The 24,202-nt window shown below is 35.8% G+C and overlaps 1 protein-coding gene across 1 annotated transcript; it reads left to right on the top strand.

Annotated features, from left to right (window-relative positions):
• Nucleotides 1-352: 352 nt before the first annotated feature.
• Nucleotides 353-12,158, top strand: LOC132172637 (gamma-tubulin complex component 2). Its single transcript, XM_059584172.1, has 21 exons — nucleotides 353-560; nucleotides 662-720; nucleotides 1,005-1,053; nucleotides 1,462-1,596; nucleotides 2,204-2,335; nucleotides 5,990-6,073; nucleotides 6,145-6,243; nucleotides 6,662-6,753; nucleotides 7,602-7,674; nucleotides 7,750-7,902; nucleotides 8,026-8,145; nucleotides 8,290-8,343; nucleotides 8,561-8,644; nucleotides 8,733-8,807; nucleotides 8,887-9,018; nucleotides 9,421-9,546; nucleotides 9,632-9,739; nucleotides 10,632-10,694; nucleotides 10,894-10,968; nucleotides 11,555-11,736; nucleotides 11,817-12,158. The coding sequence occupies exons 1-21, from the start codon at nucleotides 480-482 to the stop codon at nucleotides 11,941-11,943; spliced, it is 2,103 nt and encodes a 700-aa protein (XP_059440155.1). The 5' UTR covers nucleotides 353-479; the 3' UTR covers nucleotides 11,944-12,158.
• Nucleotides 12,159-24,202: the final 12,044 nt, after the last annotated feature.

Here is a 24,202-nt window from a genome sequence, read left to right as displayed (position 1 = left end):
GGATTACGCACGAAATAAAATTTTGGAGATATAAAAAATTATGTTAATTTACTGTAGCAACATGGCGTGGCAAAGTGACGAATTCTGTTAAGTTATTTAACGTCAATTGATGTTAGAAAATAAACTGTTATTTTGGCCGACCATGAAGATCTATAAATTATTTTTTATATCACAGGGAGTGATTTATTATTTAGGCCAACTACAAAGATCTATAAATTATTTATTATACCACGTTGAGTAATTTGTAATTTAAGCCAATCATCGTAACCAATTTTGTCTGGACCTTAGAGTAAGTATTTCCGGGTCGAGTTCATTTCGACCCAACAAAATGAAAGAAGCGTACAAAACCGAAATGAAGAGTCCGCTGCTCACATTTCAAAAAAAGCAGATTTTGCCACTTTTTCTGTTTCTTCTCAAATTCTGTGAAATCACACTCTTGTCACTGCTTGCTATTCAGATCAATTAGGGCCTTCCTTCAAATGGACTTAACGACGACGTCTTCCCCCTCCACCCCTCGCTGGAACGTCGAGCGGCCCTTCCTCACTGGCCGATTCCACCAGGTCCTCTCTCTCTCAATTTGTTTTGATTTTCTTTTTGTAGTTTTTCTTGGCTACCAAACGGTGGATTTGGAGCGCTGAAGATTTGGTTTTGAGCTGTATAGGAAACTAAGGCGATGTCTCGGTTCGCAGAAGCAAAGGGTTTCTCAGTGGAATCCTTTAGGTATGGATGTTGTATTTATTGGGTTTGGTTTTCCTCATTGCTTACTTACACTTGCGCCGTAGTCCATCCCATTCTCGTGGAGGAGGAGGTGGCATTTGAGATTTGCTTAATTGTCTTTTTGTTAATTCTGTTGCTATTATTATTATTACCATTTCTACTACTGCTATGATCTAATTTACATGGTAAAGTTAGTATTAATTATATATATGATGCGTAAAGTTACGATAGTTATTAAAGAAAAGAAAGATTTTGATTATATTTATATGATTTTGTATGTGTCTAAGTGGCGCTGGACTGGACAAGGCCATAGGTTGCTTCGATGCTGCGGTTCAGGTATGTTTTTAGCCTCCTAAGATAATGTGCATTGATGCGCATTGATGTTGCGCCCACTTCTTTGCGTTTATTCTGTAAAGTTTCTTTTATATATATATATATATATAAAGGATCTTTTGTGTCGCAAGTATGAAATGAAAAATTCAATACCAACAATTGGTGAAGAGTTTAAAGGAACATTTAAAGGAAGTTATCTGTATTAAGCTGTCTTTGTAAGGTTGGAGTCTGACAAGGGTAGGAGGAATTGGTGGAAAATATTTGGAACAGACAAGCGGACCATTGCATTTTGAATGCTTTCTGTTTTAGACAGTTGCGATGGTATTGGTATTTTTGAGTTTCATTATCTGGTAACATGGTTATGAATCATATATGGATTTCAGTTTCTTTGTTTGTTCCCTTGACATGTAGGAGCTTATTGTTATTGATGATCTCCTTTCCGCTATGGTTGGAATTGAAGGACGATACATCTCAATCAAAAGAGTTCGTGGAAAGGAGGATCATGTTATCTTCCTGGTTGATCCATCTATGGATTTAGCACTTCAGGTATGAATTAGTTGGTTTTCTAATCTGGTTGCAACAACAATTTTTCTCATTAGACTTCTTTGTTAAAACAATTTTTGTAGTTTTTTTTTAATTTTTAATAGCTTTTATTATGAAAAGAAGCATGACTTGATAACATTGATTGTTGGGTTGGAGTGGTGATTGAAAAACTGAATAAGTCAAACCGAGCAGAGTTGCCGTGAAATCCCTTAACAAGCAAGGTTTTATTGTATTAGTTTGAGTTGGACTTCAGGCTCTGTAATAGTGTAATGTATTGTCGCTTCAGAAGTATACCAAAGTTCCCTTCTCATAGATTAGTGCGACTTGCATTATGTTTTAATCATGCTTGGTGCCTTTGAAGTCTTTTTAATCAATTTATTTATTGAAGTTTATAGAATCCATAAAAATTGATAAAGTGCTTGAGAAAAGAAATGACCCAGCTGATAAAGTATTTGATACCTGAAAGGGTACACTGGAGCCTATTGACTTCTTTAAAAAACTAAAGAATTTGATAATGCATATTATGGTGTTATCAGAATGTTTTTTTAATGTCTGATTTGAGTGATAGTGTTTTAAAATTGTTTGAACTGACCAGCACATATTATTGCAGGAATTGGCCAAAAAGATTTTCCCCTTGTGTGAGAGCTTTCTTATGATTAACCAGTTTGTTGAGTCGAGGTCCCAGTTCAAGAATGGCCTAGTTAATCATGCCTTTGCTGCTGCACTCAGGGCACTCCTTCTGGTAGTTTCTTTGTGTTGTAAGTCATGTCATAATTTTATGTTGCTTTATTGTTGATGCCTGTTTATATAATTTAATTTGTTACTGACATGCCAACTGTTGTTGGCGTCTATTTGTTTGCTATTGAATTATTATAGCTTTAAAGAGCCAAGTTTGGCCCTGCTCTGAATGCTGATTTTTATCTATTAGATCTTCCAATTCAGAAATTAACAGAATCTAAAATACAACTTAATGGATTCAATTTATAAAACAAAGTTACATATATATATATATGACAAAGCTTTACTTGGTAAAAAGAAGAATAAAACAGAGGTGTTAACCTCCATTGCTCCTGCAGGATTCTAACCAAGGTTCGAAGGGTCATGAGTATATTTACCTTCCTCTCAATACAATTTTGCATCTTGCTACTGTGCAGTTGGATAATATGGTTCTGATGTGTCAAAAATACATCTCAAGTATATTTATTGGTAATTGAAGTAAATACTAGGAAATGTCTATTAATCTGACTTTGCTGTTACTGACTTACTGTGGCTTTGGAATGTTTTGGTTTGTAGCTTTCAAGCCCACGATACCCTATTAGGTTAGCTGGTCAGTTAAGACATGCTGTCTGAAAATTAAGCCACTGGGGTTCCTAAATTCCTTTGGTTGGGATCTGTGGAAAAATATGTTTCCTACTTGATTATTTGGAGATGTTTTCATAAAATGAAAGCTTACAATATATATATTCTATTATTTGGGAATTCTTGAATTAATGAGAATGGTTGGGTCAGAACTTCTTGATTTTTAGGATAATTGTAGCTGCTGATGAAACCCTTATATCCTTAAAATTGATGTGCTTTTGCGCACAAAAATGATTATTATGTTCTTGAGGATCTTCTGGTCCATCTTTTTCTTGTTGAACTTTTTTATTTATTTTTTACTTAAAAAAATAAAAAGGAAAACGTTTCCATGGATGGGGTGGTTGGCCACCCCAACCAAAAGTGCCAAGGGTGGCCATGACCACCCCCTAGTTCGATCGAGAGTGGTTGCGACCACCTCCATAGTGCATTTGGGGTGGCTGTGACCATCCCTGATGGTACCGGCTGTTGTTTTGCCACCCCTGGGGGTTGAGGCTACTAGGCATATACCTCGAGGAGCTCTGGGGAAAAAATGGTCATTCTATTCCAGTTTCGTGTATTCCTAGTAATACCCAACCCTATTCCTAAGGAATCACGATTCTACCAAACGTAGCCTAAGTATTTGTTTCTATGGTGTATAATGTTCTTAATGAGCCTCAATAAAAAACAAAAGGTTTTATTAATATGTCCAACTGTGAACACCATCATTTATCCCTTTGAAGACCAAGGCCTCGTTTGGTTCGTGAAATGGGTATTCCATTAGGAAAAAGAATACTTATTACTTGGAATGAAGGAGGGTGGAATGTAATAGTTATTCCTATTCCTTAGTACATATATTTCATAACTGGAATTGAACCAAAGTTACTAAAAAATTCATATGATTTCGTATTTTTTCCAAAACTCATATTTTTTATTTAAAAAAAAGAAAAGAAAAGAAAAAAACAGAAAACCCGTTGGATCTGTGCCTAGAGGGCCTTGTGGGTGGCCAGCCACATATTGGGTTGGTTGGCCACCCACAGATTCATCGAGTTTTCTGTTTGTTTGTCTGTTTTTTTTTTTTTTTTTTTGAAAGAAATTTTTAATAATGGTTTTTTTTGGAAAACCTTGTATTTGTTTAGAGGAAAATGTATTCCTCTTCACAAGGGAATAGTTATTCCCACGGAATAACTACGTGGGAACAACTATTCTTAAGAATAGGTCCCTACCAAATAAAGGAATGACTATTCCATAGAAATAGTCATTTCATTCTAAGGGTCTATTCTGCAAACCAAACGTGTCCCAAGGCTATGTATTTTGGATGTCTTGTGGATCCACCAACATTTTTTGTGTCTTCTGGATGCAATACAGTATTAAGCTTGCTGTGTTTAAGTTGTGTTGAAGCCTGTTGAGGAAAGTTGGTTTAATAATTGAGAGTTCAGCTGACTATAGCAGTTTTTTAAGATTCTAGTCCCTCTTACTCATTTCACTTTGTGTTCTTCATCTTCTGCACAAATTTAACCTCGATGAAAAAAGAAAAGAAAAGATTTGGGATTACAAATTGGTATTGCCATGACAAGTAGGGGTGGGCAAATTAACCGTTACCGTTTAACCGGCTGTCTACCGGCTTCGACCGAACCGATATAAACCGTAGCCGATATGCCGATATCCTTATAGGTTAAAAAAAGTATACCGGAATTCGGTCCGGTCCGGTCCGGTCCGGTTAAGCGGTTCTTATCGGTTAACCGATTTAACCGATAAGAAACCGGAATTTTTTTTTTTTTAATTCTAGTCCCAAAACGGCGTCGTTTAGTCTTTTAGAGAGGTTTCCAAATTCTCACAAGTGACACAGGTTTCCGAATTTGTGTAATGGTGTTGCCCATGACTTATTTTCCTTTTGCTAAGTGACTTTAATTAGTTAATACTTTGTTTATTATTCATTAATGAATTTTATTTTAATTTGGGTTTGGGTAGGTTTGATGTTTTTTTTTTAAGTGATGGCATTTGATGGGATTTCTTTGCCTTTGGTAAAAGCATTTTTCATTAACTAGTTTTGCTAGTCTAATTAGCATTCATTATGTTAATTAGTCCATTTGCTTTGGAAAAATGTATTTTATAATATAAAAAAAAAAAAAAAAAGTTGAAGTGGATCAATATAAAAAAGCTTCAATTTTTAGCCCAAAAAACAAATATTTGGGTCCCAACAAAAAGTATTTGGTCCCTAAAACAACTCATTTTTAATAAGTTATTTTAGCCCAACAAAAAGTATTTGGGCTCTCAAAAGTAAAAAAAACTCATTTTTGGTTTTTGGCCCAACAAAATAAATCAATATAAAGCTCTCGGTTAAATCGGTTAACCGGTTTAACCGGACCGTTTAACCGTGTACCGTTTTAACCGAAATTATCGGTTAAAATTCTTATTGGTTCGGTATCGGTTAATAAACCGTTTAACCGAAAATTATCGGTTAATAACCGATAAGGTCCTTAACCGGACCGTTTTGACCGATACCCAGGCCTAATGACAAGTTCTTTTATTACTGATTCCAACTAGAAAAAAAGGGTAAAGAATGTTTACAAGCAAAAATAGTAATGCTTTGATATGCTGTTAAAAATGATATGCATGTCTTTAGCTGTCTTATACATAAAACCAGTGTGTAGAAGAGTTCATCTGACATTTTTTATTCTTATTTTTTCTTTTTGTGTTTGTTAATTTTGTTCCTTTTCAACCAACGGTTTAGTTAAAATATATATTTTTTTTTTGATGTCGGGAAAACCTCTCCAAGGCAGAGTCCTTCGGACCCACCCCTACAGAGTAAACCTCGGTCCTATGCACCGCACCCTCGGAAATTTCCCTATGGTTTAGTTAAAATATTAAGTATGTATACTTTTAATTTTTCTTGTTAATACTCCACCCTGTTGAAAAGAGTCATACATCACTGGATCAGCTTCATGCAATTCCATATTATTTTAAAGGACCATGCTGTTTCAGTTAAATGTCCTTTTTTGTTTATGCTATTTAGAAATGACTCACCTTCATTAAATGACACTCCACAATTTCTTATCAGGATTACCAGGCCATGGTGGCACAGCTTGAGCACCAGTTTCAACTTGGAAGACTTTCCATACAAGGATTGTGGTTTTACTGTCAGGTTTGATTTTGTCTTAGATCTGTATAGCCATTTCTAGGATGTTCACTGAAGGGTTTCACCACGTGTTGCAGCCCATGATGGCGTCTATGCAAGCATTGTCAACTGTGATACAGAAGGCTTCAGCTAATAATTTTGCAGGTTCTGCAGTTCTTAACCTGTTGCAGAGCCAGGTAAAAACTTAATCCAAGTTACTCTTGTTTTTGTTCAATAATAAACTTGCTCTTTATGTGGTTTTCTTCTCTGCAGTTAAACTTACTAACTTGTTTAACGTTTACCCTCTCTCTCATGAACGTTGTCCACTTTGAAAAGATGCATTCTAGGAAAGATACATTAAAAGTTATCTCAGTTACTTATCATTAATTCTAATCTTGCCCCTACTTCTGCACTTACATGTGCATAAAATACAACACATCTCATGTAACTAATGGATGACTAAGGCTTTTTTGGCAAAAAGAAACATAAATCTTCTTTTACTTTGACAAGGGGCAAGAATATTGGGTCATCCCAAAATAGAAATGTTGACTATTATCATGGCATGAAGGGATTATATGTTTTCTTAGTTCTCAACATTGCTTTTCCCATATTCAGGCTAAGGCCATGGCTGGTGATAGTGCAGTGAGGTCATTGCTTGAAAAGATGGCGCAATGCGCAAGCAATGCATATCTTGGCATATTGGAAAGGTATAGTTTGCAAGTCGCTATTGAGATTTGTCTTTAGATGTTAGCATCCATAAGGCCATCCCTTATTTGCTTTTAACAACCTCTATTTCTACAATATATGGACCCTAAATATTAGCTTAATTGATCACACATACACGGGCGTACACACAAACAACCCACCCGCCACACACGCATATGCTGTTTATATTTTTGCCTGGGTACCTTGTTAGTTTCATTACCTCCATGGACTGTCCTTTTATAAATCAATGGTTTATTCCTTAACGCTTTTGCATAAATATTCATTATAAAAGGAAAAGTCCGAACTTTTTTTCCCCTTTCCTTTCAAGTATTGAACCTAGGATATATGCGCCCCAGCTCCCCCTTTATACTTAAGGGAAAAAGGGTCCCTAAATTTTTTATTATACTTATCCTGTTAAGCAGGTTCTATCTGTATTCTTTTTATTTCCTGCCTTCACTTATAAAATTATCATCAGGTAATCAGAAAAACACGAAAACACAGACACAATGATGCAAGTGTTGTGTCCTATTTTTTCAATGCCTTTGTTCTTGGTCATCTTAGTGTGTATCTTTGGTGTCATATCCAAGGCCTTTGTTCTTGGTCATGCTTCATGAATTCAAAGTTCAAACTTTAAAGTTTGAGATATTATGTCAAAAGTTAATTTGAATTATGTGTTTTGATTTAGTGGAATTTAGTTGTCACGTATTCAATGACCAGGGCATTTTAGATATTTTTTATTTCTGCAGGAATTTGCAGCTTTTAGCATTCTATACTGTTGTTTCGTGCATTGTAATTTTATGATTTGGCCTAATTCATTTCTTTCTGAAATGGAAATCAAACAACCTTCTAGGTGGGTCTATGAAGGAGTGATTGATGATCCTTATGGTGAATTTTTCATAGCAGAGAACAAATCTCTTCAAAAGGTATGTTGCCTTTATTTACATTAATGATTTCATAAAATCTCTCTTTAGATGCTAATAATTATTTTTTTTTTACAGGAGAGCCTCACTCAGGATTATGATGCTAAGTATTGGAGACAGCGGTACAGCCTCAAGGACGGGATTCCTAGCTTCCTCGCGAATATTGCTGGAACAATTTTGACCACAGGAAAATATCTGAATGTCATGAGAGAATGTGGGCATACTGTTCAGGTTTTTTGTTATGATTATGCCCCTAGGACTACCTGTTTTTGTTTAAAGAAAAAGAAAAAAAGAACCTTCTGGTCTTCCATATGGTTGTTTTGGTACATGCCTTTGACCAGATTCTTATTATAGGTCCCTGTATCAGAAAATTCAAAATTAATGAGCTTTGGATCGAACCATCATTATCTTGAGTGTATAAAAGCTGCTTATGATTTTGCGAGTAGCGAGCTCTTAAATCTCATTAAAGAAAAGGTAAGGTTCAGTTGCCATCACTAAATAATTGCCTTGCTTATGATACTTGTGTCTTCTGGTTTTGCTCATATGTTTGTCTGTATGGGAATTCATCTACCTTCGTTCTAGATCTTCTGATGACAAATTATTCTTTAATTATTGTAGTATGATCTAATCGGAAAGTTGCGTTCGATAAAGCACTATCTTCTTCTCGATCAGGTATCTGTAGAATTCAAATCAGTTACTTATATGTAATGTGGGTCTACCAAACTGAGTATGCTAGCTACTTGATTTAACTAAGCCTTACTCCCAACTGATTGGGGTTGGCTACACAAGTCCTTTCACTATCCCAACACCATGTCATATTACGCATGGGAGAATCTCTCTCTCTCTCTCTCTCTGTGTCCTTTAATGATTTAATGTGATGATATTTCAGGGTGATTTCTTGGTTCATTTTATGGATATAGCTCGAGATGAACTCACGAAAAAGCTTGATGACATTTCTGTGGAGAAGCTGCAGGTTTGATCTTAGCAATCTGGATAATTATATATAATCAGAGCTGGGGAAAACTTAAATATACATTTTTATTTTTCTTTTGACAAAATAGTCCCTGCTAGACCTTGCTTTGCGTACCACAGCAGCTGCTGCAGATCCTTGTCATGAGGACTTAACATGTTGTGTGGTAAGCCACTGTCTATGCTTCTATGAAGTTTTGCGGAGTTGAGTTTGCATTATTTCTAATTTCACCTTTTTGTTTTCAGGAAAGATCATCATTGCTTAAAAGATTGGGCACACTAAAAGATCCTGAAGTTATTAGGACAGTTGCTGAAGGTAATGATCTGGAGGAGCCAATGAACATTACTGGCCTTGAAACATTTTCTTTGAGCTACAAGGTTTGTTCTTCAGGGATTTTTTTTAAACTTCCTCCTTTTTGTGATTTTCCTTTGTATTTAAAGTTTGTAGTATTTGTCAGAAACAGCCTTATATGGTCTATCAAAGGCCAATATATTTAACATACACATAAGAATTGGTTTACAATTTGGTGAACCTGAAACTCTCAAAGAAGATATGCTTACCATAAGTTCCATCCTTTCTTTTCTTTTAGTTGTGTTAGGCCCTCTTTTCTAATGTAATGTGGTAGATAGACTGTTGTAGTTTCTTTATCTACTGTAGTTTTGGCCAAATGTTTTCCTTTGTCTACTCTTCTTATTCAGAGGTCCACATCTCCGGATGACGCCACTCTATGCCATGGTGAGAGCATAAATTTCTAATATGTGTATTTGCTTCACTTTCAGGTGCAATGGCCATTGTCTATAGTTATATCAAGAAAAGCCCTAAGAAAGTATCAATTAATTTTCCGCTTTCTTTTTCGCTGTAAACATGTTGACCGCCAGCTTTGTGGGGCGTGGCAAGTGCATCAAGTATGAATAAAAGAATTTTCTTGTATTCTTTGATATTACATGCCTCTTTGTGCTTTTCTAAGTCGATCACAATGAAAATTTGCAGGGAGTTCGTGCCCTTAACATGCGAGGAACTGCAATCTCCAGATCATCACTGCTGTGTCGTAGCATGCTCAAATTTATTAATAGCCTTCTGCATTATCTAACATTTGAGGCCAGTCTTACCTCAACCTCTTTGGAAATATTTGTTTTAAACTCTTTGTCAAGACATTGCTATGTTGCTAATGCTTGTTTGTATATGCCTTTCACTTTTATTGGCATGTTTCTTGTTAAAAGATAGTACCTGTGTGTAAACAACATTACATTGAGTGGCATGCTACTGGACCCATCAAAATAGTGGATAATTCTTTAGGAATCCATTGAATCTGATACTTGGACTTGGCCCTGCTTGTAACATAGGTTTAGTCATTCTTCGTTTGTTTTCTTCTTCTATAGGTGGGGTCAGGCATTTTTCCTGTCTCTCTGTGCTTTCCCTGCTTTTAGACCTCAAATGTTGCCTGCTCTTGCAATTTCTATTATCAGGTAATAAAATGGAAATCTACATTATCTTCTCTGACATGCCAAAACTGTCTTAGCATGCTGTTGGAGACATATGGTCGGGTGATGGGTTCTGATGAAATATTTTCCTGTTGACCTGCCTGTTTGATGGGTCAGGTCAGGTGACGGGTTCTGATGGTCGTTTTATCTTGATTTCCTTATCTTCTTCTTCTTCTCTCTCTCCCCCACTTTTAGACTTCGAATGTTGCATGCTCTGGCAACTTTTTGTTAGCAGGTAATGGAATGTAAATCTACATAATCATTTTCTGACCTGCTAAAACTGTCTTATCATGCTGGTGGAGGCATCTGGTTGGGTGAGAGGGTCCAAGGTTCTAATGTTTTCCTATTGACCTAGGAGGGGTTTGAATAGAACATACATTCTGACCATATATGAATTCATTTTGGTTTTTAAGTTACTTTTTATATCCAAATTTTGTTTTTCCATAGAATTCTGATGAAAGTTAAGTGTACCAGCATTGTCCTTGATATATATTACTCCTTGTTCTCAGGTTCTCGAACCCAATTGGCACATAATGCATAACAGACTTCAGACTGCAAAAAGTATAGATGAGGTATCATCTTCATTTACTTACATGTTTCTTCCCCGTCAAAAGAGAATTCTATAGGACTTGAATGTCCTTGACATGTACACTATGTGCAAAATTTGTATGCACATAGTTCTTTTAGACAAATAGAACCAGGGATGGTCAGTTATTGTGTGTGTGAGAGCTCCGTGTGTATGTATATCTGTAATACTCTTTTCTGAAACAGGTTGTCCAGCATCATGATTTTTTCCTTGATAAGTGTCTCAGAGAATGTTTGCTTCTTTTGCCTGAGCTGCTGAAGGTTAGTACTGTTTTCATCAGCAATCCCCGAGTGCTAGTCCAGTTACCTTTTGGATTAACTACTAGGATGGTCTTTAAACACTATATGACTAATTATGATAAGTAAAGAAATAGAAAGATGTTGGATAAAACAATCTACTGATTGAAGAGTGAAAACAAATGAACAAGTTAAAAATGTTAGGAAGTTCCAATCAGCCTGCTGGGCCCAAGAAAACTTGCGAAGGATGGGCTTCTGCTTTGGTACACATTCCCCAAAGACCACATATCAAAGTCAAAGAATTTTGGAGGTAGATGAAATCATGTTGTATGTTATTCAAAATTAAAGCTGTTTAAAAATCTTAATTTGCTTTTGTCTTATTATAAATAGCACGTCTTTGACTTGAGATATACTAATTTACTTTGATAAGGACATAAAGTTGTAAGTTGGGATCAAATCTGTTTCATTTAAAAGAAGGAAGTAATCGAATGATATTTGGGCACCACCACTTAAGAATACTATTAAATGAGGAAGACAAATTTTACTTTTTATGCCAATTTTTATGGGTTGTCTTTGAGATTTATTTTACTAGCTAGATTTTCAAATGCAGAAGGTGGAGAGGCTAAAATCACTGTGCCTACAATATGCAGCAGCAACACAGTGGTTGATATCATCTTCCATTGACATTCCCAAGCTAGATGAATTGTCTGATGGTTCAGTTGGGAATTCAAAAAGTCCATCAAGGGCAGTTAAATTAACTAGCAGAAATGCTGCGGTCACTGATTCCATTCTGTAAGTAATGCGATTTACGCAAACCTTTGTCTGTCTACCTCTCTGTCTCTGTCTCTGTCTCTCATTCACACTTATTGCAGCAAATTCGAGAGGGAGTTTAATGCTGAGCTTCAGAGCTTGGGACCAATATTGAGCAGTAGTTCCCAAGCAGAGCCATACTTGACACATCTTGCACAGTGGATCCTTGGTGTTGGAAAAGACCAATAATTTCTGATGCATCTATCTCCCTTTCTATTATAGCAGGAGTTTGTTCAGAGTAGAAAAAATGTGAATATGTTGAACATGAGATATACATTAGGTATGCAATTTGCATATTCTTTGAATCTGTAGCAACATGAAAAACTTGTGGGTTTGTGCAGATTTTGGTCAAGTTGATTGTATTATTATTCAAAGTGTGTTGAGGAGTAATCTGCTTTACATTATTCATATCTAACTAGCTACTAATGAAAAACCCTTACCTTCATCCTTCTTCTGATGGGTTGCACAGAGAGATATGTGGTTCTAAGTTGGTGTTCGGGTCGGGTTGGCTCCTAGACTTTCAACGACCGGATTGTTAAGTAAATAATCTCAAACTCATGATGGAGGGTTAGGATCACATTCGTTGTTGCCATTAGGCTTGACTTGTTCAATAAACAATTATACACCAACTATATACCTCATAACATATTTCATAGCCAACCTTCAATACAATCCATATAGTTTTCTTATACTTGAACTTAATTTAATGTATGAAGGAAAAATTATTAAACGATCCTTAAGATTTAGACGTGTATCAAATTGATATCTAGGATCAAAAAGGTTATCTTAAATCTTCTTATAGTGGAATTAAAACAAAAAAAAAAAAGAAAAAACTTCTTATAGTGAGCTTTTTGTATTCAATTAATCTTTTCTTTCAATTTCATATGAATTTTGTCTATATTTTTTATGAAGCCCTTGTAAAATTATAATTTTATTTTTTAAGTAAGAAATTAATAGATTGTTAGGACGTGAAAAATCCCACCGAGGCCTGTTAAGGGGAATTACTAGCCTCTCAAGTCAATCCGATGAAAAGGCTTTTATTTGCACAAAATATGGCCCAAAGGCCCATGTTGCACCTTGCAGGTCGCCTACAGCCCCTCTGCAAGCCACTCACAATTGACCCTAACCACTTCGCAAAAGAGGGTCCCGAGTTGCCTCTCGACTACGAGGACCCACTCGGCACACCAATCTTGAGCCTATATCTACAAGTTGTGATGTGTCGTCAATACAGAGCACTGCAACAGATCTTATAGGAGTGACACGCCATCAACAAGCTCTGAACATCCATCTTGTCACCATACCTAGAGCCATCCTGCGTCAGGGTGACATGCTCCGTACTGACGACACAACACGGCTCGCAACCGCAACCTAAGCACCTTGCGAGTCTCGACTCGCAGATCAAGAAAATGTGGACCCCTCCACCAATCAAATCAACTTGTATAAATAAGAGGGACAATGCCACAAGGCCCAAGATGGGAACCTCGAACTCTTCCTCTTATAAACACGAAGAAGGTCTCTCAGGGCCTCTCCCTTTGATAGTTTCTACCCTTTGTTCTCTTAAGAACAATAGATGATCTCTCCATCTCCACTTCACTCCAAAAGTATTAGAATACCTTCGGCTCCGGTCAAGGTCATGTTCTCTGACGTCTTCATTGTTTTGCATACACGCTATTATCCTATTGGGGTTCCCTCATCTCAGCTTAACCACGAAAGCGACTATTGTGGTAGCGAATTCTTGTCCCCAAAAATGCTCCAACATAAATAAATATCAATCTCAATGTGATTATAAATGTTTGTTGAGATCATTAGGCTCACAGCATAATTATTTGATAACATGCATTTAAAAAATGCTCAGTTTAATAACATATTGCATGATAAAAACCGTTAAAATGTTCCATAATTATTTAATTACCTCAAACGCTCATTCTCAATCTTGAACATCTTAAAATATTAACTTTACGTTACTGTGAATCATATTCTACTATTAGGCATATACAACACTAGAAACCCTATCATGTGTTTAAAACCCTAATTATGCATTAAAAACCCTACTATCACCCTTCTTGCCTTCATCAATCGTTCAAACTTTGGGAGTCGATCAATCGATGTTGCCCAGAATCCAATAATCACTAAAAACTTCTAACAAAACCTAATCTCAAGCTTAACCAAGACTCATAATCAGTCCAAGAAAACCTAACAATTAAGCATTATCCATCTTGTTATAATGTTTTAAACACAAGCATGGTTTATGAGCATCATTAAAAGACATACAATATTCCACTTGCTAATAATCTGAGATAAGTGCATTAACGCGTGGAATGATATGTGTTTTAATATTGTTTCTCATTTAAAAGAAAACAAATTTTTAAAGTCTATAGTTTTCATGCATCAATATGCTTTCTTAAAATAAAAACACACATTTAAACTCAAGTGATTAGAAAAAATAACTAAGCATAATTAGATACGACAATACACAATGAAATCGTGCATAAAAACAGAGTTTGAGATTGGGTTTTGCTCATTACCACAATAGTAGAAGCTATCTAAGCAAAACCTTAAAGAAACCCCTATATATATATATATATATATATATATATATATATATATATATATATATATATATATATCTCCTCATTTCTCTCTAGGGTTAGTGTAACAACTTACGAAAAAGCACTAACCATATCTATGCTATCATCCCAAAAGGACTAGTTAATTTGGAGCTTTCTTAAAATCACTTATAAAGCCTAACTTCACATAGTAAGTAAGCAATATGAAACTTAGCACCTATGAATATCTTTATACCACTCACTTTATATGGCTTACTCATCTTCCCAATATGGGACTGAAATGTTGCAAACTCACCCCTTAAACCCCTGATGTCCTTATTAGGGTGACATCATGCATTAATCACATTTGCTCTATCACCCCAAAAAGACTAGTTATTTTGAAGTTTCTCTAAAATCACTTATAAAAGTTTAATTTCACATAGTAAGTAAACAATGTAGGACTTAGTACTCATGAATATCTTTATAAACTATCTAATACTCTATGTAGGCTACTCATCCTCCTAATATGGAACCGGGGTGTTATAGTTGTGTCTCTAAAATGGGCGAAATAGAACCTAAAGTTTATCCTGAGTCCTTAAATAGAGCCATCCAACGCAACATGGTCTACAATTTTCTCTTAAAACCATGTATGTGGGCATCGACCATTCAATTTAGTTATCGATTAATAAATGTGTCAAGTGCATCAATTGATCAATGGTGAGATCGATTGACCAATATTCCCCGAACCCTAAAATTTTAAAACTCTTGCAACACCTTTTGTGAAACACTAGTGCATGAGGGCATATGTATATACTCTTTAATAAATTTATCATATTGCTAAGCCTCATGGTTTATAAACCGATTATTAATTTTAAAAATAATTTCACGTAATTAAGTGATATATTACACATTGTGTTAGCGTAACCATGTTTGTTAAAATGCCTAAGTGACCAAGAATATAAGATTATGCCATAGCACTAACTTAGTTGAAGCAAACAGCAAAAGGAAGGCAATAATATATGAGAAAAAAAGCTAGGACCATAGTGTGTATTGCGTGTTTCTAAAGGCAAGCCAATAGCTTTTTCAAATTTGATTGTCGCATGTATTAATCCTATGGGTACATAATCTTCGACTCAAGAAAATTGCTAGTCACAACTGTACTATTACTAGAAAAGGATTAGACGAAATTACATTTAGAACTCTTTATAATCACTTATAAAGTCTAGTCTCACCTTTAATGTTGTAAGACTTAGCATTCATAAGTATTTTTTTTATGAAAATCCAACAATCCAATACGAGACTATCTATTTTTTTTAATCACAATTTTAGAGTATTTACATTTGGCTCGGCAAATTTCCTATCCATTTTACCTAAAAAATCTTTATTTTTTAGGTACCCATTTTTCAAAGCTCTTACATCTCACTCTCTATTTTAATTATCAAATTTTAATATTCCATTTAAATATTCTTTCTCAAGGATTTCTTTATTCTTTTTTTCCAACAATCATATTTTTTGAAAATTGTCTTTTCTTGACGGTCATGTTTTTAAAATCTTTCCTCTTCTCTGCGGTCATATTTTTAAAAATTCATATTTTCCTAACAATTATGCTTTTAAAAATTTGTCTTTTTCTAATTGTCATATGATTTAAAAATTCGTATTTTTATATTGGTCATATTTGTTAAAATTTATCTTTCTAATGTTCATATTTTTAAAACTTTGTGTAAAGAGCGAGAGTATGTTTTAGAGGAGAGAATGAAAGAGAGAATATGAGAGAGGAGAAAAGAGAGCATAAAAAAAGAAATATTGAGAGAAGGGAGAGTGTAAAATAATTAAAAAATGTTTTTTTTTTTTATTATTATTATTTTTTACAGTAGAGTGTTCATCAATTTGGTGGAGACTATAACAGCTCAACAAATTTTTTTTGTTAAAATAGTTAGTTGGATGCGAGTAATTTTTCACCCAAATTTACTAGTAGCTTTCACATGCTATAAGGGGTGTACAACCGGTTACGGTTACAATTATTTCTTTATAACCGCAACCACAACTAGTTTAGGGGCTTATTCAATTTTAAATAATGGCAACCGCAACCGATGGTTATGCAGTTATTGAAGAGCGGTTATATATAGACCGGTTTTCATAAATAACTTCATCATTTCTTTCTTTAATATAAAACTTCAAATTTATTAATTCAAATGAGAAAATATTTGTAAGATATTAAGTATAAATATTTGATAAATATAAAATAGGAAAGAAAAACAAATACAAAAGAGAAATTAAGTATACAAATTTTCCCTTTGTCAAACTAAATTTCAGAATGAGATCTACCAAAATGAACTATTTACTTAACACATAAACAAAAAGAAAAGAAAAATTAAAGAGATAAATAGAGTAGTGCTACGAAAACTCACCATTACATCCTCCAAAGCCATAGAGATTTGCTCCAAAGCCAGTGTTGCAACAACATGTAAAAGTTGCATTCCACCGATTAAGAACTATTAGATTACAATTATAGATATTAAAATGTTCATATATATAATAAAAAAGAAAAAGAAAAAACCGATTACCCAGTTGCCCAGTTATTAACCCGGTTTTCTAAATGCCTATAACTAATAACCGTAACCGGCTTAGGTAGTTATTCAATTATCTTGCAGTTATTTTCGGTTATGCGATTACTTGGTTATTTGATTAATGGTCAATAACAACTATCAATAAAGAATAAATGAATTTTTTTAGAAATAATATTTAAATAATAACAAGGGTTAAATACCATTTTTCTCCATGTGGTTTAACAACTTTATTTTTTGCCCCCTAGAGTTTAGTTTGTATCACAGGAGGTACCTTGGGTATACATAAAGACGGAGATGATACCTCTATATAAATTCTGTCCAAAATTTGACGGAAAACCACGTCAGCACCATTAAAAAATCGACATATGTCCATATACCTAATTAAAAAAAATATATTTTTTTTTAATTAAAAACATTAAAAAAAAAAAAAAAAAAAAAAAGAAAAAGAAAAAAAAAGCCCTTTGGCCATTTGGGGGATGGCTGGCTAGTGGGCCAGTGGCCACCCCTTTGGCCATGGGGTGGCCTGGCCACCTCCATCCGGCCGGAACATGGAGAGTGTTGAACATTTCGATAAATCCAATAGAAGAAGACAACCCTACTGCCACGTACAAGCTCCACCCTTAAATCCCCTCTTCTCAAAGAGGAATGTCACATTCCGTTTTCTGACTCATTTTTTTAGAACACATGCATGGAAGTAGTGGTTTTCTCTTCAAGAATAGTCTTCCTTTCTGCAATATTTATTCTCAATATATATATATATTTTTGATGAATAAGCAACCTTATAGATCAAAACAAAAACCAATTACACTTTACACATCAACACCTAAAACAAATCTGGCAAAGCAGGTTGAAAACAACCTACGCAGAGGCCAAAAACCAGAACCACACTAAACAAAAAACACAAGCTGCAAAACACCAACAGCAACCCAGAAACAAGCTAAACCAAGCCCTTACAAAAGACTAGACAAACCAAACTTTCATCAACAAAGTAAGTTGCAGGCAAGGTCAGAAACCTGCAGTAACTTGCATCAACAAAGTATACTTGCAGGCAGGTTCCATAAGGAACAGAGCACCAAATTCTCCCTAGTCTTTGGAAAATTTCCTTTCCCAGCAACTCTTGAACGAACTTCCCATAAAATTTGCTTCAAAATTTGCTCTTCTGTCCTTGGGAGTCCTACATGTTTAATTTCATTTTTAGTTCTCCAAATGTTGTACACTGTAGAACCAAAACCTAGCCGACACAACAAGCCTTTAAGAGTATTGCACCTCCAAGAATCACATCCCTATTGTATGATATCCTCCCAAATAATAGGAGGGTTAGCCACTTTGCATCAGTTATACAAAACTTCTATACTCTATGGTAGAAACTACATTCAAAAAATAGATGGTTGTGGTTCTCCATTTGATTTCTGCAGAAAGAGCAATTGACATCTCCTTTATAACCCCAACTCAGCAACCTTTCTCCTGTAACCAACCTATCCTTCCGCCACTCAACTTGATCTCTCTTTTCCCTAAGAGCCTCCCAAGTATCATAACTAACATATACTCCTTTCCTAGAAGCAGTCCATATGGGTTTATCATAAGATCCCAAACTGATTTCAGCAAGTCGAGTTTGAATATCCACCAAAGCTTCAGACCTAGCAGACCTCCAAAACCAATCTCCATTGTGAATAATAGAAGATAGTTTTGCATCCACACTACTTTGGGCATCATAAACAACTCTAAAGCCATACTTCTCAAAAAGAATGCCAGCAGGGTGCCACAAACCCAACCAAAGATGGATATTTTTCCCATATCCAACTTCAAATCTCAAAAACTTCTTTACAGTATCCCTCAACCTGAGTAGCTTCCTCCAACACCAAGAGCAATTATGAGGAATACTAACACTCCAGAAACTCTTTTGTTTCAAAGTTTTTTCCTTAATCCAGGCCACCCAAAAAGATCCTGGCCTTGCAAACAAACTCCAAATGTGCCTAGGCATAGAGGTTTTATTCCAGACATCAATATTTTTCAACCCCAAACCACCCTCTTTCTTAGGAAAACAAACATCAGACCAAGCCATTTTTGCTTTTGCAGCCTCAACAGACTTTGCATTCCACAAAAACCGATTAAATTTCTGCTCTATAGCCTTTATAATTTTATGGGGGAGAATGAAAATACCTATCCAATAAACTTGTAGACTGTACAAAATAGACAACAACAACTGAAGCCTGCCTACATAAGAGAGATTCCTGGATAACCAAGAATCAATTCTAGCAGTAATTTTATCCAAAAGCACAGCACAATTAGTAAAAGAGAGCTTAGAAGATATTAAGGGAACCCCAAGGTTTCTCATAGGGAGAACACCCTCCTTCATCTGCAAATCATTCAATAAATTAAGCTTAACCCTATCTGAAATACTAGGACAGAAAAGAACTTTTTGAAGGATTGGCCTTCAAGCCAGACAACTCCTTAAACTCAGCCAAAGCATCTTTAATGACTTTAATAGACCTCAAACTGGCTTCATAAAATATAAGCAAATCATCAGCAAAACAAAGATGAGTAAGCTTCATTTTCAAGCATTTGGGGTGAAACTTGAAACTTGAAGTAGTAGCAGTAGATTCAGCCATGATCCTAGAAAAAACTTCCATAACTAGGACAAACAAATAAGGAGACAAAGGATCCCCCTGCCTTAGACCCATTTTTCCTTCAAAATAGCCAACCAAAGTCCCATTCAAACAAACAAAAAACCTAGGAGAGGTAATGCATTCCCTGATCCAATTCAAAAACTTCTATGGAAAACCAAAACAATGAAGACAATGAATCATGAACTCCCAATTGATTGAATCATAAGCTTTCATGAGGTCAACCTTCAAGGTGCATCTAGGATTCCTCTTACCCTTATGATAATTTCTAACAAGTTCCTGAGCCAACAGGACATTTTCAGAAATACTTGTAGATGGAATAAAGGCTGATTGATTCATACTCACCAAATCTCCCAAAAAGGGCAGCATCCTGTTTGCAATAATCTTTGTAATGCATTTGTAAATGACATTATAGCAAGCTATTGGTCTGAAACCCCCATAGCAGAAGGGTTAATCTTCTTAGGAACCAGAGAGAAAAAAACTCTGAATCGCAGCTACCACTTCCTGCCTAACAATAGGCCAAGCAACATTGAAAAAATCAGTAGAAAACCCATCAGGACCAAGGGCCTTATTGGCTTTCATGTGAAACAAAGTCTCTGTAATCTCTTCTTCTGTAACTTCTTTGTCTAACAAAACTGTCTTTTCAGCAAGAATGGTTACTGGAATCAAATGTCTTATTTGAGCTGCCTTGGACTCATTAAAGATCATTTGATCAGTACCTAGCAATTTCTTGTAGAAATTCTCAGCCACCTACTTTATTTGCTCCACATCATCTACTTTGTGGCCCTGCTCATCCCACAAGTGAGTGATGGTGTTCTTTGTATGCTGCACTTTAAGGGATCTATGAAAGAAACTATTATTCTGGTCACCTAGTTGCAGCCATTGATTCCTAGCTTTTTGCTTCAAAAAAGATTCTTCAGCTTTTGTTATGGAAACATAAGCATGAAGGCACTCTTTTTCCTTAAGCAAACAATCAGTCCTGCCAAAAGAGGTAATAACCTCTCTTTGAGCTAAATCCAGATTATCCCGAGCCTGCAGAACTTTATGTTTCAGATTTCCAAAACAAGCCACATTTTGTTTTTTCAACACCCCTTTGACAGATCTAAGCTTCACATACAACTAAAATATAGGAAAACCATCAACCTGAATATTCCAACCTTCCCTCACCCAATCCATAGACCCTTTATGCTCCAACCAATAGTTGTAGAATTTAAAAGGTTTATGGCCAAAACTTTGAAGAAAACCTGCTGTAATAATAGCAGGGGAGTGATCTAAAATGCCTTCAGACTGAAAGTCCACAAGAGTTCTTCCAAAAACACTCATCCAATGCTTATTAGCCAACACTCTATCAAGCTTTCTAGCAACAAACCGAGGTTCCTCAATCTTATTAGTCCAAGTGTAAAAACAACCACTGAAATTAAGGTCGAAAACCTTAAGAACATTTAAACACTGTCTAAACTCCAATATAAGAGTTTAACCTATTAGCACCTCATTTCTCCTCCAAAGAATTTACAACATTGAAGTCCCCACAGATCATCCAAGGGTTATCAGCCACCCTGACTTTCATAGATCCTAAATTGGTCCATAGAAAGTTCTTCTCCACTCCTGAGTTAGCCCCATAAATAAAAGAATGGAACCAACAAATATTAGACTTCAAGGACTTAATGAGACAATGAATACTTTGATCACACTTATCAAGCACAGAAACTTCATAATCAGATTTCTTCCAACATATCCAAATCCTTTCCAAAAAATGCTTATTATAGTTGAAAACAAAATCCCAATCATAAACAATAAGGGATCTGATTCTATCAGCTTTATTTTCCTCAACCCTAGTCTCAATCAAGCAAATAAGATTGATCTTATGCAACTTAATCATATTCTTTACCTCTTTCTATTTAGAGGGATGATTCAAACCCCTCACATTCCATATCAGAAAATTCATGCAATAGGAGAGAAACCTCTCATCAGGACCTCCTCATCCTCTCTCATTTTTCCTTTTCCTTTGTCTTTCAAGAAATTTGCACTCTCCTTATTCAAAGCATGCTCAATAACCTTCTGAAGAGATTGAGAAACAGGACCAGTACCTCTCACCTCACCTGATTTATACCTGCCATCAGCTCTAGCTAACAAATAGAAAGAATTAGTCCAATGCCTCTGACTGTCCCAAATAGAAGGCTTTGAAACATGAGTTTTCCTCACAGATTTAACAATATTGCATTTATCCTTATCCACCACACTAGGAACAGTTCTTTCAAGAATCGCAGAAACCTTCTTGGTCCCAAATCCATCCTGTGTATGCTTAACAGGAACAGGCTTCTTTGGAATCCAAACCTGTTTCTCAACTTTGGTGCAGGTATGAGACAAACGACCAAAAGGTTTACACTTATTACATTTAACAAGAATCCATGGATATTCAATACCTACAGCAACTTTACTCCCATCAGCACTAACAATCTAAACTTCTTTAGGAAAATCTGAATTAATGCTCACTTTAACCAACACTCTAGCATAACCAATCCTAAGCTGCTCTTCAGTAACAAAGTCAGCACATAGAGGTTTGCCAACACCACTAGCCATTTAACTCAAGCAAGTAGAATTTCAGAATTCAATAGGTAAATTGTGTAGCTTAATCCAAATAGGAACAAAGGACGATGAGAGTTTTAAAAGCTCCATGCGTAGAGTCCACCTTCTCAAAATCAGAGGCTTATTTGCCAAATGCCAAATTTTAGCCTCCATAACCTCATCCCTGGTCTTTCCATCCGCAAATCGAAACAAATACAAACCATTTTCCAATAGAAAAACTTCCACCTTACCATATTGAGCCCAAAGGCTTTCCACAATTCACTTAACAATATAGTAAGGTAAAGGTTTATCAAGAAACTGACCAACCAAAGAAGGTGACCATTTTAGAATGCCTTCCTCAATAGCCTCCTTAGGAGGCTTCACAACAATCTTACCATCCTCACAAGAAGGAGCAAAATACTGCAGCGTGCCAAGAGACTTCTTAGATCTAAATAATTGCCTCCAATCTTGAGTTAAATTCTTAGGTTCATCAGCAGTCGCAACAACACCTTCAGAAATCTCCACCTTAACACCAGAGGATTCCTGGTTATGAATAACCAATGCCTCATCCAGATTCACCTCAATGCCAGGTGATGGGGCAGCAATTAACATCTGCGCATCCACCTCTTCATTCTCCAATTGATCACCACAGATCAATTCACAATTCTCCTCTTCCTCACTCAATTCAACACCACAATCCCCAGATCGCGAAACATCCTCCATAGCAATCTTAACTTCTTGCAGATTCACTTTAGAGTTCTTGTTCCCGCCACGACCTCAATTAGCTCTTCTAGTCATGAGTGACCAATTGAACCTCCACACTACGAAATTGTAATCACCAGTAGGTTTCCGGCACACCTCCACCAGAAACACAACCGTCAGACTAGTCACGCGCCCACACGCGCAGAGAGAACAAAAGCACGTAGCCTTCAGTCGTAGAAAACCCCAACTAACTTTCAAAATCTAGGAGAGCTATGCCATGTCCAAAAAAAAAATTACTCCAATCATTTTTGGGTCTGGGCCAACATTTACCTTCATTTTCTGTTTGTGCCTTTAAGGGTGGTTTCGGCGCCCCATTTGGTCTATTGAGAGTGGCTTGGCCACCCCTCATGGGTCATGGGGCCACCCCATGGCCCAAGGGGTGGCCAGCCACGAGCCACCCCCAAATGCCCCCAAAATTCCTTTTTTTTGTTTTTTGTTTTTTTTTTTGTTTTTAATCTAATTAAATTTAATTTTTTTAAAAAAAATTATCATTTTTTAATTAAGAATATGTACCCGTGTCAATAGTATTGATGTGGCTTTCTGTCAAATTTTGAACGGAATTTAAATGGAGGTACCATTTCCGTCTTTATGTATACCGAGGTACCTCCAATGATAAAAACTAAACCATAGGAGACAAAAAATAAAGTTGTTAAACTAAAAAAGTATTTAACCCCAATAACAGAGGTAAATAGCTAAAATATATAAAAATAAATAAAATAAAAATAAAAAATTGAGGTAAATTAATAGAGTTGAAAAAAAAAATTGTTGAATGACGTGAATGCTGTAAGAATTAGCCCTCTGCTTCTTCCCAGTAGGGGTGTCAACCCGGTCCGGTTTCCCGGCTTTTGGCCAAAACCGGAACAGGAACTGGGGTACCTCGGTTCTCAATTTTGAGAAACCGGGACCCCGGTTAACCGGGGTCCTGGTTACCGGCCGGTTCCGGTTTTACCCGGTCCGGTAACTGGTTTTTTAAAAAAAAATTGGTTTTTTTGGCTTATTTTAGGTATTGGGCTTAAAATAAGCCAATTTGTTTTTCATAAGTTGGCCCATTTTTAAAAAAATCTATTAGTTTCTTTGTCTAAATTAAAGGAGTTTTGTTGTGATTGTTCCAAATAATTAAAAAATAAACCTAAAAAAGTCCAAAAATCCTTAAAAATCAATGTTTTTGCCTACTTGGGCCTTAGAAATAAAAATTTAATTTTTTAAAATACCCTAAACCTAAACCTAAGTGTAAAATATATATATATATATATATATATAAAATGGAAACCCGGTTCCGGTATTCCCGGTAAAAACCGGGTACCGGAACCGGGGTACCCGGTTTTTGGAATTTTCAAACCGGAACTGGAACCGGAACCGGGACCCCGGTTTCCGGTTTCCCAAT

The sequence above is a fragment of the Corylus avellana genome, chromosome ca2 (assembly GCF_901000735.1).
Source record: "Corylus avellana chromosome ca2, CavTom2PMs-1.0".
Classification (NCBI taxonomy): Eukaryota; Viridiplantae; Streptophyta; class Magnoliopsida; order Fagales; family Betulaceae; genus Corylus; species Corylus avellana.
This window is presented reverse-complemented; position numbering and strand designations above follow the sequence as displayed.

Coding starts and splice junctions, on each gene's coding strand:
- LOC132172637 (XM_059584172.1), top strand. CDS start 480: ATGGACTTAACGACGACGTCTTCCCCCTCCACCCCTCGCTGGAACGTC. Junction 6,074..6,144: donor GATTGTGGTTTTACTGTCAG/GTTTGATTTTGT, acceptor CACGTGTTGCAG/CCCATGATGGCGTCTATGCA. Junction 6,754..7,601: donor TATCTTGGCATATTGGAAAG/GTATAGTTTGCA, acceptor ACAACCTTCTAG/GTGGGTCTATGAAGGAGTGA.